The sequence below is a fragment of the Numenius arquata genome, chromosome 6 (genome assembly GCF_964106895.1).
Source record: "Numenius arquata chromosome 6, bNumArq3.hap1.1, whole genome shotgun sequence".
NCBI lineage: Eukaryota > Metazoa > Chordata > Aves > Charadriiformes > Scolopacidae > Numenius > Numenius arquata.
Genome location: NC_133581.1, coordinates 27655738 through 27674797, shown reverse-complemented (window position 1 = coordinate 27674797; position 19060 = coordinate 27655738). Strand labels below are relative to the sequence as shown.

Here is a 19060-nt window from a genome sequence, read left to right as displayed (position 1 = left end):
AGAGTATGATTTTTAAAATGTAAAAAATTATTACTATTTTAAAATATTTTTACTATTTTAAAATATCGTAGTTGGTATCGCAAATATATTTATTTCCAGAAAATACTTAAAGGTAAGAGTTGAGTCATAAGGTCTGAATGTAGACACTAACCACAGAAATGGTGGCATCCTTCAGCGGGAATCGTACTGAAGATGTTAATGCAAAGTTCATGGTAACAGTACTAGGGAGAATTAGTAATCAAAATAAAGGAGGTGGTTTTCGTGAATCAGCCAGCAATCACCCTGCTTAATAGCATCTTATGAAATTCTAAGAACAATAATAAATTTTATTGGAAGAAAGTTTTCTTTCATTCTATTCAGAGGTAGAACAGGAAAGCTATTCATGTAGATTTTGCAGTTTGAAGTAGTTACCGTGCCCAACAATTTCACACATCAGACTCTACCTCTGTCAAAATTCCTGCCCTAGTTCCTCAAATTGTTTCCATGACTACTTCTGTCTTATACATGATTTAGTAGCCGTGAACTCATCCATTATTATCTCTGAAACATCTCTTAAAAGCCAAGACATGAAGAGATACAGAAAACGTTTTCCTTGCCCCGCCTCTGATAGCCAGTGTATTTTCCATTGTAAACTTCGTTCTCCCCCTCTTATTGCTTCATTCCAAGCCGATTTTCCTAGTGAGTGTAGAAAGTGATTTTATATATGTGTGTGTATATACATACTTATATAGGATGTTCCTTACTGTCCTGTTTGGGCTGTAAGACTCCATGCCAATAAACTTTATGGTGGTGTTTACAAAAGTTTTATGAGTCAGAGTAGGTCAGTGAGCATGTTGTTGTTTCCATGAAGAAGGAAATGCATTTCAAAGTCTGTTTCCTTGTCTTTCGTTCTTCCTCCATTGTTTTCTGGTTCTACAGCTTTTTCCTATGTCTTTGTCTCTAAAAAATGCTACTGGCGGGGTGGTGCTATTATGGAGAAGTGATGCTGGGACTCAGTGATTCCATTTCCAGTAGCAGCATCACTTTTTCGACTGGTAGATTCTTTCCTTGCCTTCTTGTCTTATAATTTTCCTGGGGAAAAAAACCAAGACACTTGGGTAAGTCTCTCTTTAATATGTTGCTTCATTATTTTTAAGAGTTTATCAAAGCAATTTTTCTCTAGCACATTTAGCTGTCAGAATTCACAAGCTGTCTTAGGGAGGAAATGAATGTTCTAAACATCATCACCTTGAAATAAAATTATTTTAGGTAGAGAAATTTAACAAATTTGGGGTGCAAATTGTAAAGAATACTGAGGCCCAGCTGTGTGCATCCATCTATCTTTTGGATCCCAGATACTAGTCTGTTGGTATATTTACTGTCGTTTCCACAATCTTACAAATCTAAATCCAAATTACACCATCCACACAGAAGAAAGATGAACTTCATCCTGTCTACTGTGGTGGCAAAATAAACATACCGTGCTGTGGGGGCTTAATTCTTGTGCTCCGTATCAGTTGGCACTTACGTAAGTGAGTACTCCTGTTGTTGGTTATGGCTGAGAATTGATGTTCTCTGTATGTTTATATAAATATGAAACTTCCTTATTATTATCTGTAAATCACACATCCACAAGCAAATAAATAATTGTTTAGAATTTATAAAAATGAGTAAGCCTGTAGGGATTTTGTCAGCCTTCAAGCACTTGCGGGTATGTTAGCCTGGTTGAGGCTTGTCAGTGGTTGAGTGGAGGTGAAATGAATGGTTGCAGCAGATACTTGTATCTACATTTGGTTCTAGTTAACTTCCTAGTAGTAGTGCATACTATTCATTAACTTGAACTTTTCACTGGTATAAAGTGGGGTGGAAAGGTATTATGTTACAGTGTATTTTTCACTAATTTTCAGTAAGTTTCCAATTTTTCTAGTGGTTTTGCTACTAATAAAATACTGTAAAACTGAAGCCTACTGTAACGTGTGATTTACTCTTACATGGACCTAAAATTTGGTTACTGTTTTGGGAATGGTTCCAACTCGCTCTTCTGGAATATTTGTTTCTACATATGGGGTGAAAAATTGGCAAAAGTTTCATCTACAGAGCAGAACGGTAGACTTAAAGCAGTGGCGTTGAAATAATTACAATTTCTGCAAATTGCACTGTTTTAATTAATTGGGGAGAGAAAGAGCCTGTAAAACGGGTGCCCTCACTTTGTAAAGTAGGCATTGCCTATTCATTAGAATATGAAAAATCGTTTCTTGAAAAATCCTTCCATGTTGGCTAAATCCAAGGAAATTCTTCTTGTACCAGATTTGAATAGAAATATTTATATAATATATATGCTTTATAACTTTTCTAAGTATTTGCAGTATACTTTTGTTTCACTGTTTTGCTTGAGCAAAAGCTTCTGATTCTAGGTAAACTGATCAACTTTTGGCATTTGAATGGTAATGTCAGTATTTTGAATTTTCCATTGTTTCAGACTTCAAAGCAGGGTGTTATTAAGCATGTTATTTGTTATAATAATACTGTTGAGTGAAGAAGCACTTCACAGCCTCAGTACACAAATCGATAAGATTTAAAGTTTTTGTATTTAAACACTTGGGAAGAGCAAGGTGAAGTTAAAACTTGGGTTTGCAAACTGAACTATGTATAGCAATAATCTAAAAGGAATTTCTCAAATCCAACTTCGGTAACTTTTGATGTGTGTAAATGTAGGAAAAATGACAGGTGGATACTGTTTCAGAATACGTGGTAAACTAAGAGGGTAGAGAGGATGAGGAGGATTAGAGAGAAAAACAAACAATGATCAGTCCTCATTATAGACATTTTTCTGGCAAAACAGGAAATCTCAAAAAGAGTAGAGGAGAGTAAAGGCTTTGCAGAAAATATTTTTTCTGGTGCTTTTCTCCTCCACTGTGTTGAGAAGAAGGTGAAAGAATGAATCAGAGATTTATTGGTCCAAACCAGCAGATAAATAATAAATATGCTTTGCCTGAATGCCCAATGTACTAACAGACTGATTCACTGTGCTGGGTGTAGATAGAGGCCAATATACCTTGTCTCATACTTTTAGTTGAAATTACTGCTCCCTGTTCTCTGTACACATTATGGAGCTCTTTCAGATCAACTGAAAAAACACCTGAATCACCAGATAAATTCTTCTACTGGCACAGGTATTCCTGCTAATGTAGGCGGGCAACATTGCTTGAGAATTGCACTAAAGTGAAGCTAGTGGTGCCAGTACCATTGAAGTGAGTCAGTCCTGAAATAGGTAGAATATAGGTTGGGTTCACTGCATGATTGTGGTAAATGGCTTCACTATTGCACGGCTCAGCCTGTGGTGGTAGGACTCTGAAAGTTGTCCGAGATTAACAGATGGAAAATTTCTCTCCACTATTGGTGCGGCTCGTTATTTATTGAGCATTGCCCCCAAAGAATTTTACTTGGTGCAGATGAATCTGAGGGCATATTTGCATACTGTTGTTAATCTGAGAAAGAAAACATGTTTTTCCAAGACTGAAGAAAATCAGATGTTTTAGAAATGAGGAAAGAAAGGCTATAAATAGTAATCCAAAGAAAGGTAGAAGTGTGTCACAAAAAGGTAGATTTAATTTGCAGAATATCTGTACAGAAGTTGCATGAGCAGAAATTGTATTAGTTCCAGATCTCCCCTTTGGGGGAGTTTTGGCCAGGCTTTTTCTATCTGATTTTGCCTGCTTCATGGACCACAAAAGCAACTCTAGTCTGCTTTTGTGAAATACTTGTGCTGGAATTCTTCATTGTTGCTTGTGTCTTAAACCTGAAAAAAGTTTGGGTATTCAAGAACTTGCATTTTCAAACTTGCACTATCAAACCTTTATTCTACTACCTCATCTTCAAAGCTGTGTATCTTGTATCTTTAGATCATTACGTTTATGACATTTAATAAAAGAATAAAAATTAGTATTTTTACTACCATCCCCATTCAGAATTCTTAGAAAGGGTGACAGACCCTATATTCAGTGCACTAATAATCTTTCTTAACAATCTTGACTACCTTAATTTGGACTTCAGATACTATTTATCTGAACATCTTGAGATAAATAGAAGAATGTGTAAAAAATAAAATAATAGAGTATAGGGTACGCTATTCTTCAACAAATGTTTGATCAATATATCAATGAATATTTTTTCCTTATTTTTTATGTTATATTTAACTTAATTTCTCATGGGAATAAAAAAGGAAAATCTGAAGTCAAAGGCCAAGCAAAAGGAAAGGATTTTTCCTTTTTTTTTCAAACTTGTGAAATGATTTAGGATTGACAAACTAGTCTTTTCCGTTTCTCCTAATTATTTTCCAGTTTCCATATTGTTTCACTTGGTTATGTTGGATATTTTGTCTTCTCTGCCTTTGTTCCTCTTTTCTCTAGATTTAGTAGTTTGGGTTTGTTGGGATTTTTTTGGTTTTAGAGGTTTTTTTCGCGTGTAGGAGGTCTATATAATAACCCCTACCATTCTGTGATTCTGTGATCTTAAATTAGCATTTCCTCTCAGTTAGGCTAAGGGCAGGTATTCAGAGATTTCTGAATCCCACATTATCTATTATTTTGTGATGGAGGAAAGGCATCGGTGGCCTGGGCGTACAGGAGGAGACAGGCATGGCAGTGATCAGCCAGCACTTGTGCCCCAAAAGCCCCAGTATCTGATCTCTGTGCTGAGTTAGTTACACATCTCACAGGACACTGCACGTCAAGCAAGCGGAAAATTCTGGAGACGACAAATGCCAATTCAAAAAAGGATAGAAAAGGATACCACTTTTTTTTTTTTTTTTTCTTAGAAATAAAGATGTTTACCCAGGCAGTAGAAGACTCAGGTTAGTTTTGGCTTAGCCTGGAGGGATTTGAATTCACCTCTCCTGTGTTCCACAGACTGAAATTGCTTCCACGTCTGGATGGTTGCACCTGAAACAGCGTATGAAAGTGACAGCATAACTCTAGCTGAGAGGGACAAAGTTGAGATTTCTAACACACCCTTTTTGTATTTACAGACTTGTTAATAAAATATGTAAGCAGGTGTGTAGCTTGGAGCATGTAACAGAATGCTATTATGGTTCATTTTGAAAAGTGTCATCTGGAAAAGACAGACAATTGATGACATCATCAGCTGCTGAGGGGAAAAATAAGCTTAATTGTACTTAAATTGAAGCTTAATGTACTTAAATTATGTTCCCAGATGTGTGATGATGCGCTCCTTTGTAACACTAGTTGGTCTGAGAATGACTGTTCCTTGGGTTTTGCTTTTGGAGTTAAAAAAGCAGAGAAAAAAGAACTATCTTGTTAGAAAACTGTAGTTTTTGCAGACTGAGGAACTCTCAGAAGTAGTAAGTATTTAGAATGATGGCAGTGAGGTACATGGGAGTAAGAAAAATCTTTCACATACAAAAAAGTGATCTGGTATCCTGTATTTATACTGATGATATCATGGACTAACACTTGGTTCTATTTATCAATAGAAAGCGTAATTATTGGCTATAACACTGGGTATTATAAGTTTCAGATCAAATAATCCAAATAGGATGAATTTCTAAGACTAGCATCCTATTAGCTAAAAGATACAGCATTCGTGGACTTTTAGACCCGTATTTATGGGTGTAATGTATCTTACTGCAAATTAACATACTTGTTCTGGACAGTTTATGTTAAAATGAGTGCTGTATTCTCCAGAAGATGGTGATAGTTTCTCAGTTTACCTTTTCATATTTCAAAGTCTTCATAGTCTGACACCAGTTGATATAGTCACTGTCTGTTCTGAATCATGCAAAACACAGAGTGCAAAAATAGCTTGCAGCAGCAGGATGTAAAGCAGGGTTTTCCATATCAAGGTCAGAGAATCCCTTGTGTTTGCAACCACGGTGGGAAGGAACTAGACAAGATTTAAACATCGCTAGTGTAGCATTGAAAAAGCAGTTCAGCTAGAATATCCAGGAAAACATTCCAAACAATAGCATTTCTTTTTTAATTTTTTAGATTTATTTATCTATTGGAGAAAATTCAAGTACAAAATTTGCTCAAGCACAAAGCTGGGAAACTTGATTTAATCTACATGCCTTTAATTTTTTTTAATTCCTACTGGAAAGTAAGGATTAATAGACATTCATATCAATATATATCACACAATAATTTTAAGGTTTTTTTGCACAGCTGAAAGAAATGGCTAGAATATGGGTATTGTGGAGCTATTTTATTTTGGTTTGTTCTAATTAATTTGAAATCTTGAGTATCTAGTACTTCTGAACTGCCTGTTCTTGTGTCTTCTTTATGTATTCATCCTGTAGATACGTGGACATCTCCATGCTTTAGGAAATACTGTGGTACATGCAGTTCATGATAGAACTCTTCATTTTCATGGATGCCATATTTAGTGTATTTTTATTTTATGTTCCACAGACTGATGCCATGGCATCATCAGGACTCTTCTTCAAAGATGGTAAAAAGCGCATTGATTACATCTTGGTCTACAAAAAGTCAAGTCCACAGGTAGAAAAAAGAAGCACGTTTGAGAAGAATTTGAGAGCAGAAGGGTTGATGTTAGAACGAGAGGTGAGTCTTGTAGCTTATGTGGCATAAAAACCGCTTTGTAATATTATCATGCTTTAATGAATTTATAAAAGATTCCTGATAATCTTACAAGCTTTTCCAGTGAGGCTGTTCCCACTATTTGTTTAATACTATTAAATTAATAATAACCATTGTTTGATAGTGTGTGTTCAACATGTTTTGGGGATGCATGCTTGTACGCAGACACATGTACCCTACACAGCTGTAGTGCAGTACAGAGGGAAAAATTCTAGCTCCTTATGCTTCCAGAACAGAAGAAGCTGCAGAAACTCATGTTGTTGCTTTAATATATAACCTCTATGTCTTTCAGCAGAATGCCTGATACTAAATGTCTCTCTGTTTTTCAAGGGCTTAAGATTGCCAGCGTCAAGTTAATCCATCCCATTAATGACAGTATTAATATAAAAATGAAGGAAAACAAAGCCACAAAAACAGTGTTGGATTTTTGCTATTTTCTTAATTACTTATAAATCAGGCATATATTTAGTCTGTCCTTAAGTAAGCTCCTGCACTTCATGTGTCTTTCATCCTGTCTTTCATTATTCTATGTTAAAGCAATGAGCATTTAAGTGTTTTGAAGTCTTTGCAAGTTCTAGCTGACAATGAAGCAAGTTGAGTATTCATAAATAACTAACCTGACAGTGGATTAAAATTTGAGTTTAAGGCTTTTAAAAATTGTTAGTCTAGTGATAAAAATATCTGGTTTTATTCTGATTTCAATAAATACCCCGATCTCAGCTGCTGTCGATTCAGAAGTATTGACACTTCAGGGAAAAAAAATGTTTTTATAAGATTATTATTCTAGATATCAAGTGTTTTAAATTGTCTTCCAGTAGCATATTTTTATCCACATCTTTTGAGAAAAATAAAATCCTAGAAGTAGTGTTATTGAACTGTGATATCACTTTATGGAACTCTTAGGTAGAATTTTGAACGTTTTAAATTCTATTAACCCTTTAACTAAATTTTCTTCTTCTACGAAACCTTGCGTTAGGCAGGTTTTTGGAAGGCTTTAATCAGACTCAACTCTATCAAAATATTTACTTATAAAAACTCAAGGAATTACAACTGGTAAAAGGGTGCAGAACTGAAGTTTTCATGAGAAAAAGATAGGAACCTGCAATACTGAAACTCTTGGTTTATGTGCAAATAAATTAGTCATGAAAAACGTTTTTATGTCTCCCAATTACTTAACCATTCCCTGGAGCTGCCATGTTGGCAGAGTGGGACCTGCAGCCTTCTCTCAGCTGTTCTTATGTCTCTAGCAGCTGAGCACTCTTCTCCTTAAATGGGAGATGCACAGAATGGTCTTCAAACTGTTCATCTAAGATGCTTCTGAGGGGATTTAAAATTAATTAATTTATTCCAGGTCAAAAAGTGCTACATAAAGCCTGACTCTACTTCTGCTGTGTTTATGAGCAAAGATCTGTCCTAATGATTGCTTTTGATAGTTACTAGTTTACTCATATTAAAGGTTTGGGAGGAAAAAAAAAAAAATTATTAATTTTCCTTTGACTTGCTCAGAGCGCTTACAGTGTTTTCTGACTTGCATGGACACTTCAGGCCTAAAAGCAGGATTTGACCCTGAAGAATGCTTTGGGAAAGCTGAATGCCATAGAGTTTTGAATTATTAATATGTATTTGTTTGTTACTGCTCTTTACAGCCAGCTGTTACGAACAGTGATATCATGTTTGTTAAAATTCACTGTCCATGGGAGACATTGTGCAAATACGCAGAAAGGATGAACATCAGGATGCCTTTCAGGTATTGTGGAAACTATTTTAAGAAACTTGTAATTTAGTGCTTAATAGTAAAAGTTCATTATTACTTTAAGGCTATAATGGAGTCTTTGCTGCATTGTGGTCAGGCATGCTCATATTTAAATTAGTGAGGTGAAAGGGAGAGAGGAGAAACAAATAATAGGCACTGCTCTTTTCACATTTACCTGTGATACTTGTTTTCAGAGTTACCTTCCAAGTCAAATGGAGCATGTGTCTTCAGAAAATACTGTTCACACATTGTTTTGGATGTCTTTGGCAGAGTTTCGGATAGTCTTCATCTGAGCTCAAGTATAGTCCATGATTTGGGGGTATTTCTTAATATTTTGGCATACCTTGAATAAAAAGAGATACCTTTATTTCTTGGTCCTCTAGCTTTCCTTTGGCAGAATAATGAACTGAACCGAGTTCCTTTTCTATGTGCTAAACAGATTCTGTCATATGTTTTTGCAATAAATACTTGTTATTTATTTGTAGGACATGTTAATATCTCCTGCGCTAATACAGAAATTTTTAAAGGAGAAAATGTCCCTTTTCAAATTGTTTAATAATGTTCTTCCAGAGAGAGAAGAGCATTTAGTGTGCTGCAAACCTCATCAGGAGTTGAAGTGGTAACTAGATGCCAAAGCTGTATGACTCACGGAAAATACCCTTACAGCACTCCTTTCTCACTTGAATTGCCAAGTGCTGTATCTTTCATGTCCCTGCTGATTTCAGCTGTCGCAATGTGGCTCCCTTGCATTGGTCCTAATCCAGAAACAGTGATTGTGAAGCATCCTTTGCTCAAAACTTGCTTCAAATACCCAGATCTATATTGAGTTGCCGCATCATCCCATTAAGCCTTCAAAGTCCTTTCCATAAAATAAAATGTTTTCTGTAACAGTCATCTTCCATATGTTTGAGAATATTATTATAGTACCATTTGAGCTTCTCTAGTTTGAATAATACTTGTCAACATTTTAAATATAGAAGTGTTTGCATATGTGTGTACACACACACATAAACAGTCCAAATTCCAATTCAAAAATAGTTCTTGCTTTTCATACTTGAAGTCACAATTAAGTTAGGATTTAGCAATGGTTTTAATTCTTCATCATTTTAGTAACTTCATAGATCAGTAGTGCTCTTCAGGAAGAAAAAAAGGGCTGACTTCTGCAATACTACTTTATTTGGAAGGCATTCAAAGTTGTGTATTAACTGACATGTAAATATATTCCTTTTTTTGTTTGTTTTTTTCAAAGCATCTAATCCATGTTTCTTTGTTTCTGGGCTGTTGCTTTAGCTTTCTTTTATCCCACTCATTTCACCAAAAGGAGATAAATGCTAAATTTTTCTGCTTCACCTTGTTGGCAGTTTTGCTGTAGAATGAAACACGTTTATTTGGTAAGAAAAAAGTCCAATGTCCACCTTTACGTCCATAATTGAACTATGAGAAATAGTAAATTGATCACCGTTTCTTTTCTCTTTAAAAAGATCTTAATAGGAATTTAAATGTAATTTAAATCAAAAATTTGTGTGAATGTTTCAAACAGGCTATTTCTTTAATTTTCTCACTTTTAAAAAAATAAAAGATAGTTTTATTGTGAACACAAAGTGGACGTAGCAGAATAGAACAAAGTCTGTCTTGCTCTGCCAGTAGCCTGTCTAAAATGTCTAATACAGAAGCCAAGCAAATCTAAAGCAGTTTCATGATGCCTTCTCTCTTTCCAGAAAGTTGTGGTTTAGAGACTTTCTGAGGCAGAGTTTCATTTCTTCATCTTTGTTTATATTGGCCCCTGATGGCTTTTCATGGATGCAAAAATAGCCACCTACACTTCCATAACAGCATCCTGTGACCAGGCATTTTATAATTTAATGACACATTCTGTCAAAAGCACTTTTGTTTGTTTTAAGTCTTGAGCTTGCTTGTTTAAATCAAACCTTTCTTAACTGGATGGCATATATTGTTTACCTGAGGTAACTGTTTTCTCCATTCAATGGACAGAGGAAGCTCAAATCACGCAATTCTCCCACAATGACAAGGAACTAGAGTAGTTCCCTCCCAAGAAGTTTTAGGTAGTCCTGTGAGGAGCACGGAGTTGAACTCGATGATCCTTATGGGTCCCTTCCAACTTGAGATATTCTGTGATTCTAATAACAGATTATTTCACTCAGCCTTTATCTGATTTATCAGTGGTTTCTGACTGTCCATTTTTAATGCATAACTGAGTAAGAGAACTGACCTTCCCTGCAGTACTTTAATGCAGTTACACCCTGGTTCTCTTGCACAGTGGTGCAAAATTTTGGCTTTTGGTTATGGTCACTAAAACATACCATATGGCAATATCATATGTAAACAATACATGAAGAATTAAACTCATACTTTTTAGGTTCATTTTGCTCAATCCAGGAATGTAAACAAAATCAATAGAATTATTGCATGGGTTAGAAAGTATTTCTCTCTGTTGCTGAAAAGTAAAAATGTTTTTTTCTGACCCAGGGCATTACCCAGCACCCCAGAATTGTTTTAGCATGGCATTATACCTAAATGTGTTGGCAGAAATGTACTAAATGTCATGTATGTAATATGGATGGAATCTCAGTGTTTCAATTACAAAAGGAAATTTTTCCAATGTTTCAAAAGACCAGTCTGTGGTAACCACTGTTGTCTTGCATATGGTTTCAAACAGGATTTATGTTGGTACCAAGGTTAGATCATGACTGAATATACAATTTATGGATTTTTTTTTTTTTGAGTATATGGTCTGTCACTAGAAATGAAACTCTATTATATATTTCTGGAACTCGGACAAAAGTTTAATTTTATCTGTGTCTACAAGTTTCTCTTGTGACACAATTATTTTGTGTGTACTGAATAAATTAATTGTATCTGTAGCTTTGCTGGACTCCATCTGTGCAAAACAGCTAAGGGCAATTAAAGGGAATGAAGGAAAGGGTTTGTTAAAAAATGTAATGTCTGAAAAGCCTTTAATAAATCTTCATTCCTTCGTTTACAGTTCTGCCTTGTAGTACCAAGTGTCAGGCGGACAACAGCCTGCAGATTGGTAGATACGTAGGTTTCCAATGGCCATGTATTTTTCAGCCATTTCCTTCTTGCTCATTCTAATGTATTCATTCATACTTTGATTAAAGTACATTACTAAGATTGATCTCAAATGCTGCCCAGATGGGCAGTGGCAGCTCATTAACTATGTTTGGATCTAGGATAAGAAGTCATGGAAAAGTATCCAGAGTGAAAGTACCATTTTTGTATATGTTAAAATGGAGTGAGGGGGATAAAATACCAACTGGAAATAATGTTAAACTTTTATAATAATGTATCCAAATAAGCTTGTTTTAATTCCTCCTAAAAAATAAACCTTGCAGAAGTAGAAAGGATTTAGACAACTTAAAATTGAACTAGTGAGGACCAAAGCCCCTGGTGCTGAACGTCACTGTCCCCACATGAGTACTATGGTAAAGATATGGGTACCCCAAGGAATCTGCAAGATCAAGGCCTTTGCATGGTTGAAATATGACGTGAAATGATAGGAGGAGGCCAGAAAAAAACCACTGAAAAACTGAACCTAGATGTGCAAAATATTACATTGCAGCAAATATGTCTCTATATGGTTTCAAAGTAACTGTTCCCAGAAGACTTTACTGGGAGTTTCTGGTCTTGTTTCTCTAAGTGTTTATGAGCAGTGAAGGGTGGAGAAAAAAGAACTTTTAACATAAAAGTTCTTTGTTGCAGTTAGTACTCTAAGATTTTTAGGGCTGTGTATTGTTTTTCAGTTGGATGCAAAATATCAAGGGAAGGTGATGGTATACCACTTCAGAGAACAAAGACAGGATCTAATGTCATTAAGTGTTTATGGTATTTAATGCACAGAGTGCATAAAGCATTTAATAACATGGAAGCACTGGTGATTCTTCTAAAATGAGTTTTCTGAAATAAAAGCTAAGAAAGATCATATGAAATGAATACTAGTGTGACACCATTGAACCCTGTCTGATGGGTGTCTTATGATTAAATTATTGATTAGCTATTACTATTATTATTAGCTACGAATCTAAAACTTAATTTTAACTCAGGAACAGATTTCAAACTTCAAAGTACGTGAAATTACAGCATTTTAATGACTTATTGGATTTCAGTTGCCTTTTTAAAGTGTTTTTCACCTTTCTGCCTGTGAAAATGCATGTTTTAACATGTCCAGTGTTCTTTTATAATGTATATGTCCTTTTCAACTGTCTCCTACTTGATTATTCTCAGCTGATTTTTGCTGTTCTTTCAGGAAAAAATGTTATTACACTGACTGGAGGAGCAAAACCATGGGCAGGTTGGTGGGTGATGTGTAGCTTCTAATTTTGTCAGATACTCACCCTGCTAAAGAAAATCCATTCGCAGTTGTAAATTTATCGAGGAAACTTGGAAAATTAGATTATTTTCCTGAAAACCCAAAATATGCTAGCTCAAAAGTGTTAAAATATTCATCTGTACCAAGATGCAGTACTTCAGAGCTTTGCCAGTTCTCATTTTAGAAATGCAAAAATGTTTATGCCAGGAAAAAAAGAAATGGCCTTATTCTGACAGCAAAGATTTAATACTGGAACTATTTCTCCACTTATGTCTGCTGTTACCAAGGCATATTTCATTAGCATGAGAAATACTTTGGAGTGTATGTCTCAGATTCTGGTAGTCAGCTATATCCTTAGACATGCAAACGTAACTTTGCTTATGTGTGTCCCGGTGATCAGAGCTAAATCAATGCCACAGACAGAAGGCTGTTTTGAATTTTGGTGTGGTAGCTGTCAGAGTAACTTGTACACTGCAGTGAAAGCTGTTTAACTCTCTGGGAGGCACACACATTCGAACCTCACCTGCAGTGGCTGCTGCTGCCTCTGTCAGCCAGGAGAAGGGTTCAAGAGGCCACAGCAGACAGTGAAAGGAGCCTGGGGGAGCTGGGAAGTGAGAACGGGAGACACTGGGAGCTGTAATCACTCCCTGTTGCTCTAGTCAGACATAATGATGTCTTGTAAATCCTAATTACCTGCAGAAAAGATATGAAAATTTTTACATGAGGGAAATCTCCTGAAAAATTTTTCTATCGTGGGTTTTCTCAAGATGAATCTTGAGATTAGATTACATTTGATTCAGGTTCTCCCGTTGTTACTTTAGATGATGAAGAGCTCTCATTATTTCTCAGGAACAATTTAAGTAGTCTCATGATATCAGTTTGCAAGAAGATCAGTTAACAAAAATAGACAATGCACTGTTGAACAGCAAAGTGAGAAAACTTTAAACACATAATGAGATAAAATATATTAAAATAAAACATTCTATAACATAAATTTACAACTGCATTTTTTCCCTCTTCCCAGTCATTCCCATGCTTGCTCCATTTTAGTGTGCATTAGGAAAAATGTAAGTGGTGTACTTTGTAATGCAAAGGCAAAATCAACAAGCTTTACTGCAAAATTGTCTCATTTCATCTGTAAGCCGTTTGGTGAGTCTTAGATATTAAACACATTTATTTTCCTTATTTAGATGGACAGATGTCTAAAACATGCAACTGAAGTTGCACACTACCTGTGAACCAAGTAATAAACACTTTTCGTGCCAGATTGTGGTTTTTGGTTTGTTTTGTTGTTTTGTTTTTTTTTTTCATTTGAAACAAATGTTTTTACCTGTGATTTACTTTGTGAGAATTTGAGGATGAGTATTTTTCTGAATATTTTTTCTGGCACTTTATATAATCCAGTGCACAAAGGAATAGTATGGGGGGGGGGAAGAAGCTACATCTAAAAATGAAAATAAAATTGCTGACACACATCTCATCACTTTAACTTCTACTGCTGTCATTGTTTCTTTGCATCTTATAACTTTTCAAACTTACCTGCTTCTCTGTAATTTTCAAATGTTTCATTAACATTTCTAAGTTATTAAGTGGAGTTTACAAGAACTAGGATGACTACTATATTAAAATCCTTGTATATCAAAGGTAAAATTTTAAGGCTATAGAGTTTCTATAATTCAAGATAATGAGGTAACATTAGTATATTAGACCTTGCTGTGACATGCACACTTTTCTGAATTTATGCCACGGTTATATGGTAGATATATATATCAATAAATGTCCTTTAAATTAAAGTCTGCAAAAGATTATTAGGAGCATGAATGAAAGGATATAAGATAAATTTAATACTTACTGGTATACTGTCTTTCTTGTATGTGATATCTATGTGACATCTCTCTATTTCTTTATTTACATACTGTAAAAAAACCCAACCCTTAACGTTGTACTTAATCTTTGAGCTTGAATTCTATTCATAGGGTCACACTGTAGAAATAATTTTATCACACTCCTTAAGAACAATATTTGGAAAGCCTTCAACAAATCTCTTCAAAGGAAAGGAAGTTGTAGAAGTGGGATATGCAAGCAAATAATGTAGGTATCAAAAATTTGTCTGAAGTCTCAGCTAAGACTGAATGATCAAATGAATCAGTCTTGTGTCCGCTATATCAGACACACCAATTTCATGCTGGTTAAGAACGACATTGAGGAAAAGAAAATTAAAAGATAGTTTGCTCTATGCAGCTTCACTCTGCCTGCTAAAATATTTAAATAAATTTATACTTTTAAGGATAGAGAACCCAAAATGACTTTGTTTAGCAACTGAGCTGCAGTAAGTTTGCTTTGCAAAAGGACTTTTAAAGCCTTCTGGATTTCAATCTGTCCACTGCAGTGAAATTGTTAGTATCATTTCATTGAACAAATACAGTATCATTTTTTTCCATTTTTAGTGATGTGTCCATATGTTGATTATGTCAACAATAACGTGTTTCCCATTTCAAAACATGGGAGCATACCACACCCATCTATTGGTGGCAGATGATTGACAATTCTGGTCAGTTTTGAGAGGTGCAAACATCGAGCGAACTACCAGGTGGTGATTGCTGTTAAAAATACCTGACATGACCAGTGGCTGTTGCTTAAATCTGGTATCTCACTCCACAAGTCTGATTAGGTAATTCCAAACTCACCTGTACTGTGTTTCTTTGCAAAACAGACCAACCAAATAAAACAGAACAGTATGGTTGAGCGTGGAAGTTGAGCAAAGCTGAAATTACAGGCATCTTCATAAAATACTAAATTTTATAGCTAAGAATAAGATATATATGTGTTTCAGAGTAATACCCCATAGGCCAAGGTGCATAAAGCTGCAGTATCGCCAGCTGGAGTGGTTTCAATAAGAGCGTACCTGAAGTAGCAACCCATATCTTTGCAGCACTGTTCCACTGGGACGTTTCTGATCTCACTGTGTTAACTCCTGACTTCATGAGTGACTTTACCAGACCAGCTCTGTCTGCATTTACTCTTATTAAATAGACTACTTGGAATAGATTAAGTCAGGAACCTGTTTAAACTGCTACTTTTGACCTAGAAAGCCTCTTTGGGTAAAAATGCTAATACCTAGTCCTATGACTTAGGCAAAAATTTGTCTTAGATTTGTTATCTCTTTGAATGAAAGCTCCATGAAACTTCAGTTTCTTCTTCAACTGTAAAATAATGTAAGCCAAGAAAAGAGGTCTCTCTTGCTCGATTATTTTTGTACGTGGTGGGGGATGTACTTTTCAGCTGAAATATTCTATGCTACCTGAAGGCACTACGTTATGGAGTGATCAACCATAAGTGATGTAATGAAAAAACAATCACACCTTAGATAAAAAGCCTTTTTTCCTCAGAAGAGAAATTGGAAATGTAATGTGGACTATTCCAATAGTGTTCTTTATTACTTTATATCTTAAAAGGAGCAGACATGAATTTTAAACAAGAGCTAATTTTTTTAAGATAATTATCTACTAATTTTTTAGATTTTTGGAGGGGGAAAATGATCAAGACTCTTCACGTAACCAATTTTAAAGGAATTTCATAATAAAAAATTGGAAATCAGATGCATTTTTTTGGTCTTCTTACATCTGCAAAATTTCCTCATTAAAGGAGAGCCTAGGTTTTGACTCAAATATCAACACAACCAGCATGTGTACAACAGAAAAAAAGATGAAGAAAATAAAGAGAAAACTGTACTTATATACAATGTGTATAACTTAGTGCTGAGAGAGCTTCCACTGTAACCAATAAAAATAATCAACTTGTGCAGTAAGGTATTATTTGAGTAAAAGAAACACTCAAGGGATGCACCTGCCTGGGAACTGGATTCTGTGTTTCAACTTTATTAACATAGTGAAGTTTTTTGACTCATTAATTCTTCATGTCAAATACAGCGGTGGCCCTCAAGTGCAGTAGAGTGTGCACCAATTAATACTGTAGCAGTATAAAGCAAGAAGAAAATTTTGAGTATTTTAAATGTAAATGTAAAATTCTGATCCCGCGTTCAGCTTAGATTTCAGTCTGTCACTGTGTCAAATAGGGGTAGAACTTTTTTTGCTGATAATAAGAGGTACAATTTTACAAAGGTCACTTTGTTCCCCGAGAGCAACTTACCATGTCATCACTTATTACTCTTAATTAGGAAATGGGTAGCTGTGCTTCTGCTTAGCGTGATCAATTAAGTACTCACCTCAGATAAAAATAATCTGATACTTAGCTTTACACTTTTCATTAAGGCCCAAATCCCTCTAAACCAAAATTATTTACAGAATGTTTTTCTAAAATTTGGACTTTTTCTGGATCTCTGATATTCTTAGAGAGTCATAATATAGCACTCATTTAATATGAGACCTACTCCTGGGAGATAACTTCTAGCAGTTGCTGGAAAATTAACTGCGCTTCACTACATTTACCCATCTATAAACCATGTTCTGAGACACCATTTAGGCAAGTTGCGAGTAGAAGAAAGCCCTTTATATTACCAGTATATTATCTAATCAGGCATACAAAAATTATGTTCTATTTGTGTTTTATAATGTCAAATTTTAGGAAACTGCAGGAGGCCATATCTAGTTTGGTTAGTTTTAGTCTAAATACTGTATAACCATATCTGTATAACATATTCTTTACTCTATTTGATGTTTAGGTATACTATTTTGTAAGGCAATATCAGCCCATGAATTTTGAGGAAAATTTTGCAGGGGAAGACTTTATTCAAATCAGAAAACCATAAAAATTTGATGTTAAGCAATCTCGTATTTACTTTAAAATTTTATGAATTTTAGTGTCCAAGTTGCCAGGCAAGGGAGGGAGGAGGAGTTACCCTTGCCTTGTCCAGTGGGGCTAGAGAAAGTAATTAGATATGTTCTTGAGAAAGGCATGAGCATTCACAGTTCTGTCAGATGGAAAATTATTTTCCCCTGGCTCAATACTGCTGTCCCATCTCAAACCATAACCACACTAATTTTAGGATGAGTTGTGCTCAAGTAAAATGTGCAAGATAGATCACAAATAAATTCTGTTAATTTTGCTCTTTAACTGCTTATTTTCTTATAGTTACATACTATGGAAATTTCCTGATTTCATTTAATTTCGTTGCTATTATGATGTCACTAAATATGCAACATTGGAGATAGAAATAACAAGCAAGTGAGAGTGTGTAAATCTGATTTTTTTTTTATTGGCTCAGTTTGCAGAGGAATATGAGAGAGCTGAAAAGTTGGTTGCCCAGAAATCCGATGAAGCTTGATAAGGAGGCCCTGCCTGATCTGGAAGAAACAGATTGCTACACAGCACCCTTTAGCCGTGCACGCATACACCAGTAAGTGCTGGAACTGGAAAGGCAGCACCAGAGACCACAAGCATTTTTTTATTTTCTCACTTCTTCTAAGCAAGTGCCATAGAGGCAGCCGTTAACAGATGGTCACTGGCAAATACCCAGTATCATATTTGCTATCTTCTATGGGTTTTCTCTTAAAGCCAAACTCTACTCTCTGTTACTTGCTATTTGATGGTCACTTGGGAGTATAGGCAGAAATTTGACTGAAAAATGAACACTGCCTTCTTGGTCTAGAAGTTTTTCTTTCCATTACATTACAGAATGCAAATACTTGTGCAAGTGTGCTTTGCTTAATTGCATATTTTACTTAGCAAAACCTGAGACAGCTGTGGAAATTGGGATTAAACCTGGAGGCAAGCTAAAACCAGTGATGATTTTTTTCTTTCTTACCAGATCATCTGCATTTTAAAAATGCGTTTGCCTCTGAAAGTTTAAATATATATAAGTAAATAAAAATTGTATGTGTTGAAATCAGCATGTTGATGGTAATGTGGTTAAACTGTGCCACAAATTTTTTTCAGTACCAAAAAGTTAGATTTTAGAATTCTGACTGTATCTTCATTTTTAAAGTATTTTGTGATTATTCCTTTAGGAGAGAAATGTTAATTTAAAGTAGAAGTATAAATTAGGCTACATAGGACTTTTTCTTCTCAGTAAAGAAGCTATATGCTAGTGGACTTACTTTCCCTGGAAAGGCAGATTAATTGCATTATTATTTCAATCTTTTTTTTGGTAATTGACTACATTGCATTGAATCTGATTTTGGTGTTATTTCTCAACCAGCTCAGCTGATGTTATCAATTCTAATAGAGTCACTTTTGGCACAGCTGAGTAGGCAAAAGCTCCTGCATGTCAGATTTCTGGCATCCGGAATCCAGAACCATCTGGGAAAGGATACTTTATTTGGCTCCATCCTAGGATTCTCTAAGAGAAAGTGGTTGCGGAACTACTACTCAAGTGTCCAGTGCATGGAAATATTTTATTTTTTTTTC

General features: G+C 35.2%; 1 protein-coding gene across 2 annotated transcripts in view; it reads left to right on the top strand.

Annotated features, from left to right (window-relative positions):
* ANO3 (anoctamin 3) overlaps positions 1–19060 on the top strand; it is a 199581-nt gene that overhangs the window by 133478 nt on the left and 47043 nt on the right. For both annotated transcript variants that reach the window (XM_074148861.1, XM_074148862.1), the window contains exons 5-8: positions 6405–6557; positions 8240–8340; positions 12632–12676; positions 17919–18050. In XM_074148861.1, the coding sequence (XP_074004962.1) occupies positions 6405–6557; positions 8240–8340; positions 12632–12676; positions 17919–18050 (431 nt within the window). The remainder of the gene's footprint in view (positions 1–6404; positions 6558–8239; positions 8341–12631; positions 12677–17918; positions 18051–19060) is intronic.